This window comes from Apodemus sylvaticus, chromosome 5, assembly GCF_947179515.1.
Source record: "Apodemus sylvaticus chromosome 5, mApoSyl1.1, whole genome shotgun sequence".
NCBI classification, from domain to species: Eukaryota; Metazoa; Chordata; class Mammalia; order Rodentia; family Muridae; genus Apodemus; species Apodemus sylvaticus.
The window spans coordinates 45,783,364-45,799,956 of record NC_067476.1 but is presented as its reverse complement, the minus strand read 5'-3'; the positions used below and the strand labels follow the sequence as shown (position 1 = coordinate 45,799,956).

Below are 16,593 nucleotides of genomic sequence, written 5' to 3'. Positions count from 1 at the left end.
TTGTTGTAAATAATGTAAAAAGACAAAATATTAGAAAGTTTACCATTCATATAAGGAAGTCACTCTGTGCCTCAGCCATCCGAGGACACATGATTTCTTAGCAGATGGGTAACATTAGAAATGTATGGTCACTAACCGCAGTGGTCCTAGATAGTCCTGTGTGGTCCTGCTTGCATGCAGATCTGACCTCCCCCAAACAGAATTTGAAGCATTCTCTACTGTCCTTCAATTTCCAATCTTATTCTTCCCTCCCTTTCCATTGCAAGTTGGTGACCTCATTTCTTACTTTATAAGAGATAAAGTAAGAAAAATGATAAAACCAGACTCTGCTCCTCACCCCAAAATGGGCAGTTTTCTCTGTTGGGACCTGCCCTCTTTTTCCTATTAACAGTGGGAAAATTTCCATTACTCCACGTGCTTCCTTTCCAGAATGCTTTAGGAATAGCTTCGCTCTCCATTCTGTAACCTTTTGTGACTCTTAGCCTCTCTTCATCAATCAATACAAAGTTGCTTATGGTACTCCTATCCTGAGGGAGATGGAGAGTCTCTAACCCACAACCCTCATCAGCAAACTCTAGCTTCACTTCTCTTCTCTGTTTCATAGCCAGAGTTCCTGAAAGAGATGCTTATTTTCTTGTTCTTAGCAACCTATTGCATCTTTAGTTCTCCAGCTATTCTACCTACAGATGAAAAATCTCCATGTCACTTCATTACAAACAAAAGAATAATCAACAGCTGTATTATAGTTATCATTTGACTTGCTTTCCAGTTGAGCCCAACAAAGATGTCCTCTCCCCTTTTTGTTAAGTCATTTCCTCTTTCTTTTTAGGAGGCCCCAGTTGCCTGCTTGTTCATGTCTCAGGAGCAACAGCATTTTGTGCCATTTGAAATCTTTCATTTTCCTTTTTGAGAAGAAACAAAATCTAAGCCAAAATCTAAGTTGGCTCCTGCTCCCAGTATCCAACCAGAGTGCATCATGTGTGTTCATACAGATATCAAATCCTTCTGTCCAGGTAACATATCTTTCAAGGTCTTCACGCTCAGTTATGCATCTAACATCTGTACTTAGGTATCCCGTTGACTCTTACAAAACTTTTGAAAGATTTGTAGTTCCTAAACTTAACCAACAGCCTTCCTATCCCTCTGCTGCAGGAGAAACAACTCCCTCACAATCGTTGTATTCTCATGTGTGAGTCAGGAGCCTAGGAGACACCTTAGATTTCCCTTTCTTCCTAAACTTCCATATCTAATGTCCACAGAACACTTCTAATTTTGTTGTCAATTCTGGATTCAGCCCATAACTCCCCATTCCCACATTACTGAGCAGTTAAAGTGTTCTTCAAGATCAGCAGTCTTGTAACAAGACTTGTATGCTATTGTGATTTCATCTAAAGTAGTCTTTATGAGTTAGTTCATTCAACTAACTACCCCAAAATGGACTTTGTAAATATAGCTGGGATTATTTTGGCAGCTTCCTACTATCCTATATATCCAATCACTGTATGACATCTTAACATGCGGTCAGGATTCTAAGATGTCTTCTGCTCCTTTGTTCTTTACTGTACTATCTCTATCATAGTAATTTCTAATTGTTAAAGTCACGGGATGTTATGGCATCATACATATGTACTGTCTGGCATTCACAATACTGATTGATCTGGTTAGGTCAATTACCTTGCAATACTCCCCGAATGTGAAAATCTATATACACTATGCATTCAAGTTTCTATGCTGTTAAAGGGCAGAACATACAGAATAAACACAAGATGAAAAATCAAAACCTCATGAAGTGTATGTCACATGATGAGTTGAGCAATAGTCTATAATTCTTATAAAATGCTATTTACAACAGGAAAATTTAATTATATATAGCGCAGTAAAATATGTCAGGATAAACAATAGAAATAATTACATTTTTTCAAAAATTACAGATAATAAAGCATTCTCAAAACAGTTGTTTATGTTGTATAATTATCAATTTAATAGAGAAATATATACTTTAAGAATCATGATAGACACTCAACAAATACAAATATTTTCTTTTTAAAATAAGAGATATGTAGAATCAGGATCATATATTTCTGGCAGAGCATGTATTTGTGCATACAAAATTTTAAATTCTGATAACTTTATTACTCATTGTCAACTTATTTTATAAATGTCTAAATTTTAATGAGTAACTGAAATAGTGGGGATTCAGCAAATTTTAACCCACATAAAAACATGATACAGATATGAACATTACATTGGCAAGCCACAGATTAAAAATTAAAAAAACTGCATGCCAAGGCCCATTCTTAAGAGGTAAAGGTAAAAGCAAATTATATACATCCTTTACTATTTCCTAAATATGAAGACCAAGGGATAAACTAGATTACATTTTTAAAAGTCCAACTTATCTCGAAACAGTACTTCCATAACAGCTTACCTACATAAAATAAAATAGAAGCAGACTAAACTATATAATATCAAAAAAGCAATCTTTTTGATTTAGTGCTCTATTTGCACGAAGTACTAATAAAAGCTGTTTATTTATCGACAGACTAACTCATCAGTTGGCAAATTGAAAATACTTTCTATGTGTGTATGGTGAGGAAAAGCTTTTTAAAAGCTTGTATTGAAAATGGTTGTGTAGCTTTTGCCAAGGACAATTGCCAGCCCATCTCTATGCCTATGAGAACACGCCTACCTTTAAGCCCAGTAACCAAGGGTTAAATCTGTCCTTTACCAGCCTTGCAGGGTTCATAAGTTGTGTGATTCAGCTTCAACTAGTAGCAAAATGTAGTAGCAAGCTCAATTTTATATTAATGTGGCTAATTGTACCAACACTTTCTCATAAGATACAGCCATTATCTACTAAGATAACTCTCTGCTACTTCTGTTATTCCCTAATCATTTGCATTTTAAGATATAAACTGTGAAGTAAGATATAAACTTTTGTTGTTGATGATGTTGCAAGTGGGCATTGTCAGAGCCAGCAATGCATTTATTGTTATGATGTATGTGCTACGGCTATGGAGAAAGGGAAATAAAAGGAAAGCTATAATGTGATCAACATCATACACTAAATAAATACATCTTCAAAGTAGGATTGGAATATTGGCATCTGATCCCTGACCTTAAAGTTTTCATTCTCCTACCCTTTGTAAATGATGGACACCAGTGTTTGTTGTGCAGCGTCTCAGGGTTTTAGGGGGTTAACCTGGTGCCGTGAATATCCATAGCATCCACACAATGACATCTCTGAAAGTTAATTTTCTAGCCCTATCCTTTCTAGACTTCAGATTTGCATAAGCACCAAACTCCAGTTCCTCTGCTAACATTTAACAGATGTCTCAAATACAGACGCTGAGAAACCAAGCACTTGATTTATCTACAGGTTGTTGTACTCAGCTGTTCCAGGCTCAGTCCACAGTAACTCCAGTTTTCTTCCTGGTCCAGACTAAGGACTTGCTGTCATCTTTAACTTCTGTTACTACAATGTGGCCTACATTCTGTTGCTCTGGAAACTGTCAGCCCTCTGCAGCATACATCTAAATTTGATGGCACTCAGATTCTCTGGATCATAGTCAACTGTTATCCTGTGGCCATTCCCATGTATTTTAATGTATAGTAAACGCCCTGCTGTGGGAATCACACAACCAAGATTCAAGTCTAGAGTTTTCATTGTGTGGAGTGAAACACAAAGCCATTGGGAAAACCATTGTCACATACATCTTGGTTAGTGGGATCTCTGCTTAGTTCTTACAGTATCGGCAAAAGACAGAAGAGCTTATCTGTATTTATTATAAGCCCTCTTGCCTTTCCTCATATCTCTACTCTAAGATAGTGCATTTGAAATATGACACAATTAATTCAGAAATTTACAGAGTAAACTTGTCTGATTTGCTTCCCTGGAAGAAATCTGTGGCTCTGCATTATTTAAAAGACTCTAGGAGATCCAAGAGTTCATCTTGAGGCTGTCTAGATGGCTCAGTGGGTAAAAGTGCAGACCACCAAGCCTAATGAGTTGAGTTTGATCCGCAGCATCCACATGGTGGAAAAAAAAAAAAGACTCTCCCTGGTTCTCATCTTCCTTCCACACCCGTGCCTCCACATATGTGGAAATCTCTCTCACACAATCAAATAAATGCAAACAGTTTTGTAAATTGAAGTATATAGATTCATTTTAACACAGCTTAATAGATTCACTTGCTCCTGCTTTAATTTATAAGACTGCTGGCCTAGTTTTACCTGAGCTACTCAGAATAGAAGAGAAATTCAAGTGGTATGTGAAACTCTAGGGAGGTCCTAACAGGAGCCATGTCTCCAACACATAGACTCTCTGACTAAACTTCTGATACTGCCTATATCTTCTACCTGCGGGAATGTTATCACTGAACTCCTGAGGTTCATATCTGTCAAGGACTTTCATAAAGGGGAGGTGATAGATTTTATGAAATATTCTATAGAAGATGTGCTCTGTATATATGTGTTAAATTTCAAAACAAAGGCCTGCCTTATATTTTTATATAGGGTCTACTACTTCTTCCATCAGAAGGGTGAAAATGAGTTTCTCTTCCATTCAGGACTTCTTTTCTATCTGTTATATCAGATTTTCTAACTTTTGCTTGTTTTGTCAGTATTTTCCTTAGTGAATATCTCTCAGTGTCTTATATGTGAACGGGGCATGATTTCATAAATAAACTATATTTGCATAAATAAACTATAGCCATTGAAAATACAAGGAATAATTTACAGAGATATTCATGCAGTTCACATAAGCTTGGAACATAAGAGAGCATCATTTTAAGCATGGGAACCAAGACACAGACTCGACTTTATTCACTTCTAACACTAACTCAGACTTTTTCTCTGTGTAATTGGATTCTCTTGCTGGAGCATATGTAAAGAAATTTTGATGTAAAATAATGCACAGTAAATTTTAAAACCAAGGGTATAAAGATAAAAAATTATGCTGATGTAGATATTAGAAAGGAATCCCTCAGAGGTACAAAAAAAGGGGGGGGAAGTTTCAAAATGCTACATTTCTAGACACATCACTTGTATTTCCAGGAAAACTTTGGGGGAAATGCTTTATAGCCATCCCATTTCCAATTACTTTCTCTAATTCAAACTATTTTCTACATCTACTACCAGTGGTGAAAATTTCTGGTTGAAGCATTAAATTTAGGTCCTGGTCTGACTGTGGCATAAAATTCGAGGGTATAATTCTCTTTAACTTAAAAAAAATTGTCTTGTCAGAGCCTATGAAGTGCTTCCATGAGTTTCATGCTTACCATGAAAGATTGCCAACATGAATTAGATCCCTGGAACTCACATAAACGTGGAGGAAGAGAGCCGATGTCACAAAGCTGTCCTCTCACACCCTGGCACCTCATGCAGACCACCACACACAGCAATACACCTACTGACATAGCTCAATTTCCAGATCCCACGGGGTACAGAGAACTGACTCCTACAAGTTGTCCTCTGACTTCTACATGTATGCAATGGCATGCACATGTTCACATAAATACACACACACACACACACACATATATACCAGATGAATAAATAAACAACTGTAGTAAAACATTTAGGAGTGTAAGGTCTTGGGCTAAGCATGATGGTGTACTCCTTTAATCCCAGCATTCAGGTTGCCGAGGCAGGTGAATTTCCATAACTTCAAGGCCAGCCTATTTCACACAATGAGTTCCAGGACTCATAGAGAAAACCAGGATACCAGGACTACATAGACCCAGTCTGAAAAATCCAAAACAAACAAACAACCCCCCCAAAAAACAACAAAAGAGTTTGTTCTAATAGAAATTTAGCAGTATTTCAGTTTCTTCCGCTTTGAGTTGGGTTCCTTAAATACACAACTCTTTATAGAAACTTCTGTGGTTTCTATGCGTTCCCGTTTCTTCCTCTCCCCAGCACAGCTCTGCTTCTTTGGCTTTCCCAGGACTGACTCTCAGCAAGACTACTGCTTCTGCCTGGAAAAAAACCTCTTACTCCAGCATCTGTGTTTAACTTCAAGGACTAAGTCAAATCCCTGTTAGCTGTCAAGTCTCTTCCCTGCCGTGCTTTCAGGGATCCTGTCCTTCAGGAAGGAGAATAAAGACTGTAGCTGAGTATATATAGACAGGCAGACTGAAGCCTGACAAGAAACCAGGGAACGAGTAATCAAAAGAGAGTCCAGGAGAAAGTCAGCACAAGAACCATCAGGGAAGGAACCTGGAAAGCACTTGGAAAGTCCAGCATGTGTAAAATAAACACACTTGTATATATTCGTGAACACAAAGTTTACAAGCACTAGCATAACAAAAGAAATTAGTACAATTCTGACCACAGAACCAAAACAGCAGCAAAATCCACAGTATAGATTCTTTGTCTCTATGTATTTTAAATGATGAATCACTGAGAAAAGTTAATGCCCAGAAACTTCCAGTATAGCTCTATAAAGCTCAAAGGTATGAAAAGCTATCCTGGCCATCTCACTAAAGTGAGTGAAGGTAATGAGTGATTGGGAAGGGAGCAGAAGAGGAAAGAAAGAAGCAGCGAGTCAGAGAGGATAAAAGCTCTTAGGGGGAACAAGGTTTTTACTTACCTGCTGTCCCGCCTTGCCACAGACTACCTGCTGAGGAAGGCCAAGTGCCACCATTGGACACTGACAACCACACATATTTTGAAAATGCTCAACTTTATAATGAAGTCAAAGGAAAAAAATTACCACTTTAAATGACTATTCATCAAAAGGATATGAGTGTACCAAAATCTTAATAGCTAATTTTCTAATGGGGTTGAAGGGAGTTAAAATGTACAGGGCAGAGGTGGCACTGAACCGAGAGATGGCCTTCCCTTTATTCAATACTATAAAGGTCTGAAAAAGAGAACACAACAGGTGAAACAGAGCTTACAGATGACATCAAGGATATTTGAAGGGAGTAAGAGACCCCTCTAAAATGTCAAGTGTTGCAACAGTTAGCAACAAAGGGCAGGATGCCAGTCCTTTTTCTTGCAAACTATTCAAAATTTGATAAGGACCTTCAGGAGGTAAGGAATTCAAAGACCACTTGTGGTTAAGACCATAGGCTTCTTGGTAACTTTGTCGAGTCTTTTACTCATATTTTCTGCCATGTCTGTAACTCTTAGACAGCCTAAAAGTGAGTTTTCAGCAAATTCTTCATTTAAGTAATTTTCCCATGAAAACTGTTAGAACTTTTCCCCCTTGTACGTGTTCTGTTATTTCTTCTGCAGGGAGCCATGGGAAAATAATGATCTGTGGTGTAAACGCGTAATTAAGCCTCCAAAGGGCCCTAAAGCCTTGGATCAAGTTCAAGGCAATATGGGGATCTTAGACACTGCTCTTAGTAGTATAAACACACACACACACACACACACAAACACACACACACACATCCTTTTTCTACTTTTCCCTTCAGCACAATGCAGTAGCACTAGAGTGAATCTGCATTGAATCTGCATTCAATTTATTGTATAATTAGTATTCAGGAAAATAAATTGGCTTTGTCTTCCTCACAGGAAGACATCCTTTGTCATCCTTGCAGGATGCCTGCCCCAAGAACATGGGCTCAACCAACTGCTCTCAAAACACTTCTAGAATAATGACTCCATTTGTTGATCTGGCCCACCCAGCATCCTAGAGATATCTTAAGAGATGGAAAGAGGTACCTTCTTCACCATCTTAAAGAAGTTGTGGAAATAAAAGCAACTGTTCTAAAAACTCACTTTCTTATTGATATAGTAGGGGTCCAGGTCCTCCAGAGGCTCTGACACCATCTCTGGAGGAATGTCTCCATAAATAAAAGGAAGGGATTTTCCTGCTTCCAAGTCACTATTTGGCTTTGGGCCATTTTCATCGTCTTCGTCCTTGCGTTCCTGCTTGGGTCTCTTAGCTTTCTCTTCTGCGATGCGTTGTTCGATCGCAGCAAGGGATTCCCTGGTAAAGAAGCGGAAGCTGTCAGGTCCTGGCGGTACCAGCACTGATTGTGCCATGTTTTCATCCTGCTTCTTTAATCACTGTTTAGCTCCTCGCATAAGAAAGTGCTACAGAAACAGGAGGGGAAAAAGCAATGACCATTAAGAGAACAGGTGAAGGTGGCAATCACAGGACACTGAGCATCAAGTATTGCAAAGCAAAACAGCTAGAGCGCTTCACAAAGGCAGCTGCTTCCAGCCCTGTGAGCCCTCATGCATGCATTCATTTGCCTGCACGGAGATCTTTCTCTCACATCCAGTAGGTGTGTATGAGGTAATCTATTCTCCCACTCCTGAAATGTTTGAAGTGATCATGCTACTTCTGGGGGAAAACACCCTGTTCAGAGCTTGCAAGTGGAAGATACTGTGTATCTTTCTGCACGCTTGATGTTTCGTTTGTGGGAATATTTTTGGGAGCCATTTTTTATTGGCCCTGCATTCTGTCTGAAAATATAGCATTCAAAACAAAAGAAGGAAAAACATCACATAAAATTGTAGAAGCAAGGCTGTGCAGTAATCTTGCTTCTGCCTCTTCTCTCTCTCTCTCTCTCTCTCTCTCTCTCTCTCTCTCTCTCTCTCTCTCTCTCTCTCTCTCTCTGTCTGTCTCTCTGCATTTTCTTTCTTTTTGCTTTTCCTTTGGCCCAATTTAGGACCTTTAAGAGTTTATTCAAAACCATGTCATCTGGGAAAGAGCTCTGGGAAACCTGCAAGGCCAGGCTGGACAGGTAGAGAGCAAGGCGGGGCAAGGAGGAGCAGGAGTTACTGGGCTGCAGTTGGAACTGCTAGCAAACAGCACAGGAAGGGGCCAGACCCCTGCCAGCACAGGCAGGAAGTCCCTCACATCAGAGGTCTGGAGTTTTGGCCTCCTGGCTTAGCAACCTGCTGCCAACTCCTGTGATTGCTTCTTAAATTAACAAATTTGCAGTACCAGAGGGAACATCACAGAGAGATACCATATTTCCAAGTCAGAGTCTCATTTGATAAAATCTAGCAGCGTAGTGTAAATACCCATTTCAGAATGTGGACTTGAAAAAGACTAACAGTTTCTCTTTCAAGCATAGTCTTCTTAATATGGGGTTTTGTGATGATATACAAATGGGCTTTAACGGACGTTCAAATCACATTTTATTAAAGTAGATAACTTGACAGTTGTGACTGCAAATGTGACCTCAGCCAGTTACAGGAGTTTCTGTGCTATTTAAAGAATAAAGAAGAAGAAGAAAAAAAAGACCACAGAATGTCATTTAAAATCACTTAATCTGTTTCTTCTTCTTTTTTTCTTTAAAACTAAAATCCATTTTAACCTCTACACTACAGAAATGAGATGCCACTGTAATATATGGGATGCGTCTTCTAAGAGTAAAACAAGTTATCAGTTCATTTCTGCAGTCCACACCTGGGAAAACACAAGCAAATCTGAACAAAATAAGCTGCTTCATAGCTTTCATTATTGTTATTATTATTATTATTATTATTATTATTATTATTATTATTATTATTATTATAAGTTGACCGGCACCTTTCAGGCACCAGCTGTCAGATTGCCCTGTCAGCATCACAGGATCTCCAAAGCATCCCTCATTTTCCTCTCTCATCCCCAGAGGCTCTCATGCCTAGCGGCAGGCACAGGCATCAAGAAAATCCTTACACGTTCGAGGGAGAAAACTGCCGTACCCATGCCTGGTGTTCTAAGGGGACAGACATGCTAAAACATGCAGCCAGCAGCTTCAAAATGAAAGTGGTCCCCCTATAGATTCCCCCAAGGATTCTACTGCAAAGGTGGACAAGCCTCACAGAGAGCAAGCACAGTTAAGAACAGGAACACATTACCCCTGAAGAAGCTTTTACACTCAGAGTTTTGGGTTGATAGTCTGGAGGCAAGAAGACTGCAGCTAAAATTCCATCATGCTTTAAAAAAAAAAAAAATTTTTTTTTTCAAATTCTCCTTTAAAGACCACACCTAACTTCCTGTAAGAGGATTCTGGTAACTGAAGTAAGAACAGGCATTTCCTGTGCGGGGACTACAAAGTGACATTTTTATAACTGCCACTAGAGGGCTGGGAACTGTGAAGAAAAAACACCTTCCTAGAAAAACACTGAGTACACAGCGGGTGGCGGCAGCCCTAAGCGTTCATGGGTGGAGCCCGGAGGAGGGTCTGCCAGAGTCAGGGACCAAAGCACGAGCTGAAGATCATAGCGAGCGAAGCGTTCTGCTGACTGGCAACGCTTCTGTTCAGCCCTTTTATTTTCTGAGCCAAAAAGACATTTAATCAAAATAAATAATTGAAAAGTAAAACAGAAGCAAATAGCCAAGGGCTAAAAGATTTAAAATCCCTATATTATGTTACTGATCGACTCTGTTAATGAAATCACATTAACGGACATACTATATACAGTCAGATTTAGCATTACTCTCCTTTCCAGAATATCTGGGGTTCAATAAATTATTATTGATGTAACGATGAGGCAACCTTTCGGTTATACACTGCTTAAGTTAATTTTGTCCAATTTTTCTTTTTTTTTTTAAAGTTTGATTTGATAATGCAAAGTGCTTTTTATCCCCTCTGACTGTGTCATTGAAAGGAAACTAGTGGGTCTGGAGAGATGATCCTAGATAAAGCACTTGCCTCACATAAATGAGGACGTCAGTTTCAATGCACAGCCTCCACATAAAAAAGGGCAGACAGACACTACAGCCCACCTGCCATCTCGGGGCTACAAAAGCAGAGACAGTGAACCCATGAGCCAAGCTAGGTAGTCTAGTCAAAGGAGTGCCTCCAGGTTCAACTGAGAGACCACGATTAACAAGTATAGCAGAGAGCAGTCAAGGAAGATACCCAACACCAGTTGCTGAGTCGCTGGCCTCTACAAACAGGCACCTGCTTTCATGAACACACACACACACACACACACACACACACACACACATTGAAATACACACCATACACAGACGATTCTCAACCTTTTTTACACTGTGACCCTTTCTTGAAGTTCCTCATGTTCCGGTGACATGAAGAATCTCTGACATATGCCACCAATAGGGTCTCGACCCCCAGGTTGAGAACCACTGCTCTACTTGTCTCTGCACACTAGGAAGGTCCTGTCCGATGCGGGAGAGCCCTGGTTGGAATCAAATGGGGAAAATGGAGAATGCCAACTAAATGCCAGATTCTTCTGCTTTCTGACTACAGTCACAATGTCCCCAGAGGCCTCATGGCCCTGCCAGCCCCACCAGCTCCTGCCATCCAGGATGGCATCCCACCTACCATGATGAACTGTGCTCCTTCTTATAGCAGGCATTTTGTGACCTCAAAGAGAAGTAGCTAACACAGGCTAATCTACCAGAGCTACATATTTGTGCATTTCGGGTCTTGTTTGCAGTAGAGATTATACGGTTTGAAATGAAGAAGGGAAACCTAGCCAGAAATAGTATTTTACTCACTGAGAAAGTGACTCAAACTGGTTGTAGCAAAATAAATTGATAGATAGATAGATAGATAGATAGATAGATAGATAGATAGATAGATAGATAAAATGAGAAAAGAAAAGAAAGGAATGTGTTGGCTTGTAGTTTATTGTCTAAAGCTACCTTTATAGGATAAGTCAGGACCTCAACCAATATCATTAGTTACACTGTATCCTTTAGCTCTGATTTCCAAAGTGAGAGTTACCTTTTGGAGACACTTATTGTGATTGGTCCTAAACAAAGTCCAACTTGCTAACCTCCCAAACTCAAGTGTAATAGGAAGCAACAACATTGCCACACACACAGAGTCACACACACACACACACACACACACACACACACACACCAAAACCCCAAAATACTGTCTGTCATCTCTCACCAGTCTCAATTCTACATAGATCCTAAGTGACCACTTTGCAAAGTGATGTTTCCAATTAATTGGCCTTGCCTATGCCACATGCTTTGCAACAGAAAACAAAACATGTGAAACTATAAGATCATATTGGTGAAATAGAAGTGATGAAAACCAGGATGATGGGATGGTAAGTGATCTGGAGAGACAGCTCTGCACTTAGGAGCACTTGCTACTCTTCCAAAGGACCTGAGTTTGGTTCCCAGAGCTACCTTGATGCCTCATAGCGCTCATAACCACAGGGCCAGAGTGTCTGATGCTCCCTTCTGGCATTTCACGCACACACACATACACACACACACACTAAAAATGAAACAAATCTTTACAAAAGAATTTTGATTAGTATAATAAGGGATATATAATATAAATATGTACTTTAGCAATATATTAGTTGTCAAATCTCAATGCCTAAAAATTTGAGAAGTAACAATAATCAACATCAGAATATATATATATATACAGTTGCCTGAAGATTTTAAACTATATTCATTTGCATCATTCTTCATGCAGAAGATTTTATAATAACTTTTAAGGTAAGACATTATTTTTGAAAGACTCATAAAATACTGGAGAGACAATATAGAAAGAAGTTAGAGAAAGATGAAAAAACCTTAGAAATTATATTTCTAAATTCTGGGATCCTTGCTCTATTGTTATGTCTCTTTCAATTATTTCTTTCTTTTGGGTTTCCAAATCACAAAAAGAAAAAAAAATGGATTGTGAAGGGATGGTGATATGGACTGGACATAGTTGTGCTTCCTTGTAATCCTCCTGCAGGGAAGATGGAAGCAACTCTTACCTGGAGCTTCCTGGGTAGCCCCGCTGAGGTAATTAGGCATGTCCTGGTCAGTGATAGGATAAGTCTCAAAAAGAAAATATGAGGAATGGCATTTGAGGCCCCACAGCCAAGACTGTTCTCTGCTTTCCACACACGTATGCACATAAAGCCACACATAATATGTGCATCTGAAGACATGCATAGACATACACACACACACACACACACAGAAAGAGAGAGAGAAACATTGATAAAGTAAAAATGTAAATTAATCTATGCTATTAAACAGAATGATATAAATATAAGTGATATATTTATACTTAAAGGCACAATCACAATCGTAAAAAACAAGCCTATGTAATAACTATTGCGCAACTAATTTCTCTGTATAAGAATCAGCATTTATATAATATAATAAGTACTGTAAAGATAAACATAGTAAGAAAATGACTGTTATTATTTTCTGCAGATAAGAATGTAATCATGTAGTAATTGATAATTAAGAGCTTGGGATAACTTAAAGTCCTAGAGACTTTGGCTCCCCAGGGGGAAGAAGATTCAGTAAATCTGAGAAATACAGTTTCTTGCACTGTTTTAGAATAGTGACTTCATTTTCTTCAGTATATTCGAAGAATGTGTGCAGAAACTTAGATAACATTTGTTAAATCTTAGTTGAAGGTTTTTTCCAACAGATTTCTCAAGGACTTTTGTCCCTAGGTCTGAGCCTGTCCTCCTGTGCTTTTTAGTGGTTGCCTGCTGTGACTTTGTTTCCTTTCTTTTTTCAGACTTGAATCCAGCCCCTTTCTATAACTAACAATTTCCCCAAGGGGGAGAAACTTCTGGACAATCAGACTTTCATGTTTTCTGAGGTGGATTAGGGGAAAAAGTACAATACAATATGAAAAACCAAAGTGCAGTCTGTACCAGTTGAAAAAAAAATGTCATTTTTTCTTTTTAATACTAGATGTATTATAACATGAAACAAATTCCTTTTCAGTTCTTTGTGTTCATGCTATATATATTGAGAATATTTAAATTAAAGCTAAGCATTCCTTTTATAATTACTGTATCTTTGAATATAGCTTGTTTTTATTTAACAGAAATGCTTACTATGATGAACTCAGAGAAATATAAGTCAATTTGAAAAACAAAACAAAACAAAACATCTTATATGGAATTTTTCTGAAAAGGTAAATTATAAAGGGAGATATTCCAGGCTGGAGAGATGTATCAGTAAGTAAAAACCCCAGAATCCTCGAAAAGTGCAGTCTTGTGATGCCCTCTGTAAATCCAGCACTGGGCAGCTAAGATAGGTGTATTTGCTAGAATTTCAAGTGAGGCAATGCAGCAAAAATTCCATGGTCCAGGTTCAGTGACAGGCCCTGCCCTGAAATATATGGCAGGAACCAATAGAGGAAGATACCTAAAGTTAATCCCTGACTTTCACAAGTGCACACAGAGGTGATTTAAGCCTCTGAATGTGTATACACATAATGTGTGCACACTCACACACACACACACACACACACACACACACACACACACATATGTGACCCCTCTCTTCTGATCTTATGGTTTCTATTTTCTATCTAATACTACGTTAACTAAAGCAGGAAGACACAGGGCAAGCACTGAGCAGCACATTGAGCAGCACAGGCACCTTTGATTCAAAGTGGACTTGTGTCTCCTGTGTCTCTCAAAGAATTCAGTTTCCTCTTCCTGGGAGCCCCATCCTCTAACTAGTGTTGTGCTAGCCTTCCCCTCCACTGAATTGCAGCCTCTGCATCTGAGCACACCTGGGTTGCTTGTGGTGAAAAGCCACAGCTCTTGTTTGCCTTGGCATTGGCGGACTGGAGTGTGTCCTTGACTGCACCTTGGCCTGCCTCTGTGTCCCCCAAGTTCCAACAACGCTAGCAACAGTAGAACAACTATCAGCAACTTAGTGTTCTCCCTGGAGGGTGACAGTGATCACTGGGAAGAAATTGGGAGCACAGAGACTGAACAGTTGGGAATACCAGGGGCAGGACTATAGATTATAACATGGAGGTCTGTAAAATTCCCTGCCAATCCAGCCCTAATAGATGTCTCTCAACCAACTGCTCTCCTTGGTTTGTTTATTTATTTATTTCTTTATTTGCCTCATTAGTTGAGGAGCCAGTTTAATTTAAAATGCAAGACAAACTGAGTCACTAGTTTGCTAAAACTTCTGAAATGAAAATTCCATTTTCCTAGGAAAAACCAAAGTACACATAGAACCACGTGCTGGTCTGCCCACCAACACTACCACCTTCTACAATCTTTTCTTTCCATTCACCATACTGTTCTACATGAGTCACAACTCTCAAGTGCTCAAGAAACAACCTCAGCTTATACATGTAAGTTGTTTTTCTCTTTGTCTGATATACACACACAAACAGAGAGACAGAAAGACAGAGAGAGACAGAGACAGAGAGTCATTTACTTGGTTCCTTCTTCTCATGTCATAATCTTTGCTAAGATTTTTCCTCAATGATGATTTTTTTTTCCAGCCATACTGTCTAAAATTGCAAACCATCTGCACATGTTCAAATGTACACTATGACAGCACCTTCTTGCTTATTCCTCTCCATGGTTTCATCTGTTACTATTAGATAGTTGAACTACTTAGAATATCTGTTTTTGTCAATTCTAAGACAAAGTTCCCATCTAAGGTGATTTATTCCAGACACAGGTTCTAAATTCTGTTAAGGAAGTTGCCTGAGATGTGATGGTAATGTATGTCAAGGAGGTTCGGATATCAATGAAGAGGAAGCCAACCAAACAGGACTCCTGAACCGTGCTAGGACATTCATGAAATTGTCATAGCCAATCATTTGCTTCCTATGGAACTAGAAGCTCCCAGGCACCTTCACACTCTGATGAATTAAGTACAGAGATTCAAATAATCCAAAGGCAGTTCTCCAAAAGTTGACACAGTTATAGCATTCTGAACAAAGCCACTAAATTATACCAGAGAGGCAGGAGGCCCCAGGAAGAAACAGAAAAGACCACAGTGGTCCTGAGTTGGGTAGAGCAGTATGATGTGAAAGCAAGAGCAAGATTTTGTGCTTTTGTTTTTATAACCATCTATTCTTAGGGCTGCCTCTAGCACCTAACAGGAACCAAATATATAGATAAGTAGCTGTAATGTGTACCTTATTGGGAACAGGTATTATAATACTCTGAGTTGTCAGCAGACACAGATCTAGACTTTTCACCAAGACAAAACTATTCTAGTTTTCCTGGATGCACCATCTCCCGTGCTCAGGTTTATGGTGTCATGCTGATCTCTCTCCATGCTGCTACATCCTATTAAGTCAGCCACACCTCTGAATCCAATCTCCCCTATGTCTTCTCTTTTTCTTTGGAACACCAAGGTTAGAAAGCTATTATCAGTTAACGCTATTACAAAGTAAACAAATGGTCTCTATCCTTCAGTCTGCCCCTCCTCTATCCACTTCATATACAGCTCTTGTGGTATCTAGTTTAAAACATGACTATGAATAGGGGAAGGGATCCCATGCCTTTCATCCAAGCACTTAGAAGACTGAGGTAGGATGGTTATCTTAAGCTCAAGGCTGGTTTTGTCTACTGAGTCAGATGCTATACCAAAAGATACCAACCAACCAGACAAGCCACAGAGATTCTGTAATTTCCCCCAAACTGTTCCAAAAAAGATATAGATGTTTAGGTGCAATTAAAATCTTAATTTTATTCTTTTTTGTCTAATCTTAGCTCTCCTCTCCATCCTTTCTATCTCTTCAATTTATTCAAGTTAAAATGAATTATAGTTTGCCCTAACCCTTCTTATCTTTGTGTTTTTCTTTCATTTAGGATGCAATATATTTACACTTCCACTAAATAACTCAAAATTAACTCATCAAAGCTGAGTCTCAGCATGTTCTGTAAGCAACCACTGTCTTCTAAACTAGCAGT

General features: G+C 39.0%; 1 protein-coding gene across 1 annotated transcript in view; it reads right to left on the bottom strand.

Annotated features, from left to right (window-relative positions):
* The window catches only part of LOC127685411 (sodium channel protein type 2 subunit alpha-like), an 80,760-nt gene extending 72,714 nt beyond the window's left edge, over positions 1 to 8,046 (bottom strand). The window contains 2 exon segments of the mRNA XM_052182598.1: positions 6,747 to 6,865; positions 7,735 to 8,046. Of these exon segments, the coding sequence (XP_052038558.1) occupies positions 6,747 to 6,865; positions 7,735 to 8,001 (386 nt within the window). The 5' untranslated portion in view covers positions 8,002 to 8,046.
* Between the last annotated feature and the right edge of the window lie 8,547 nt (positions 8,047 to 16,593).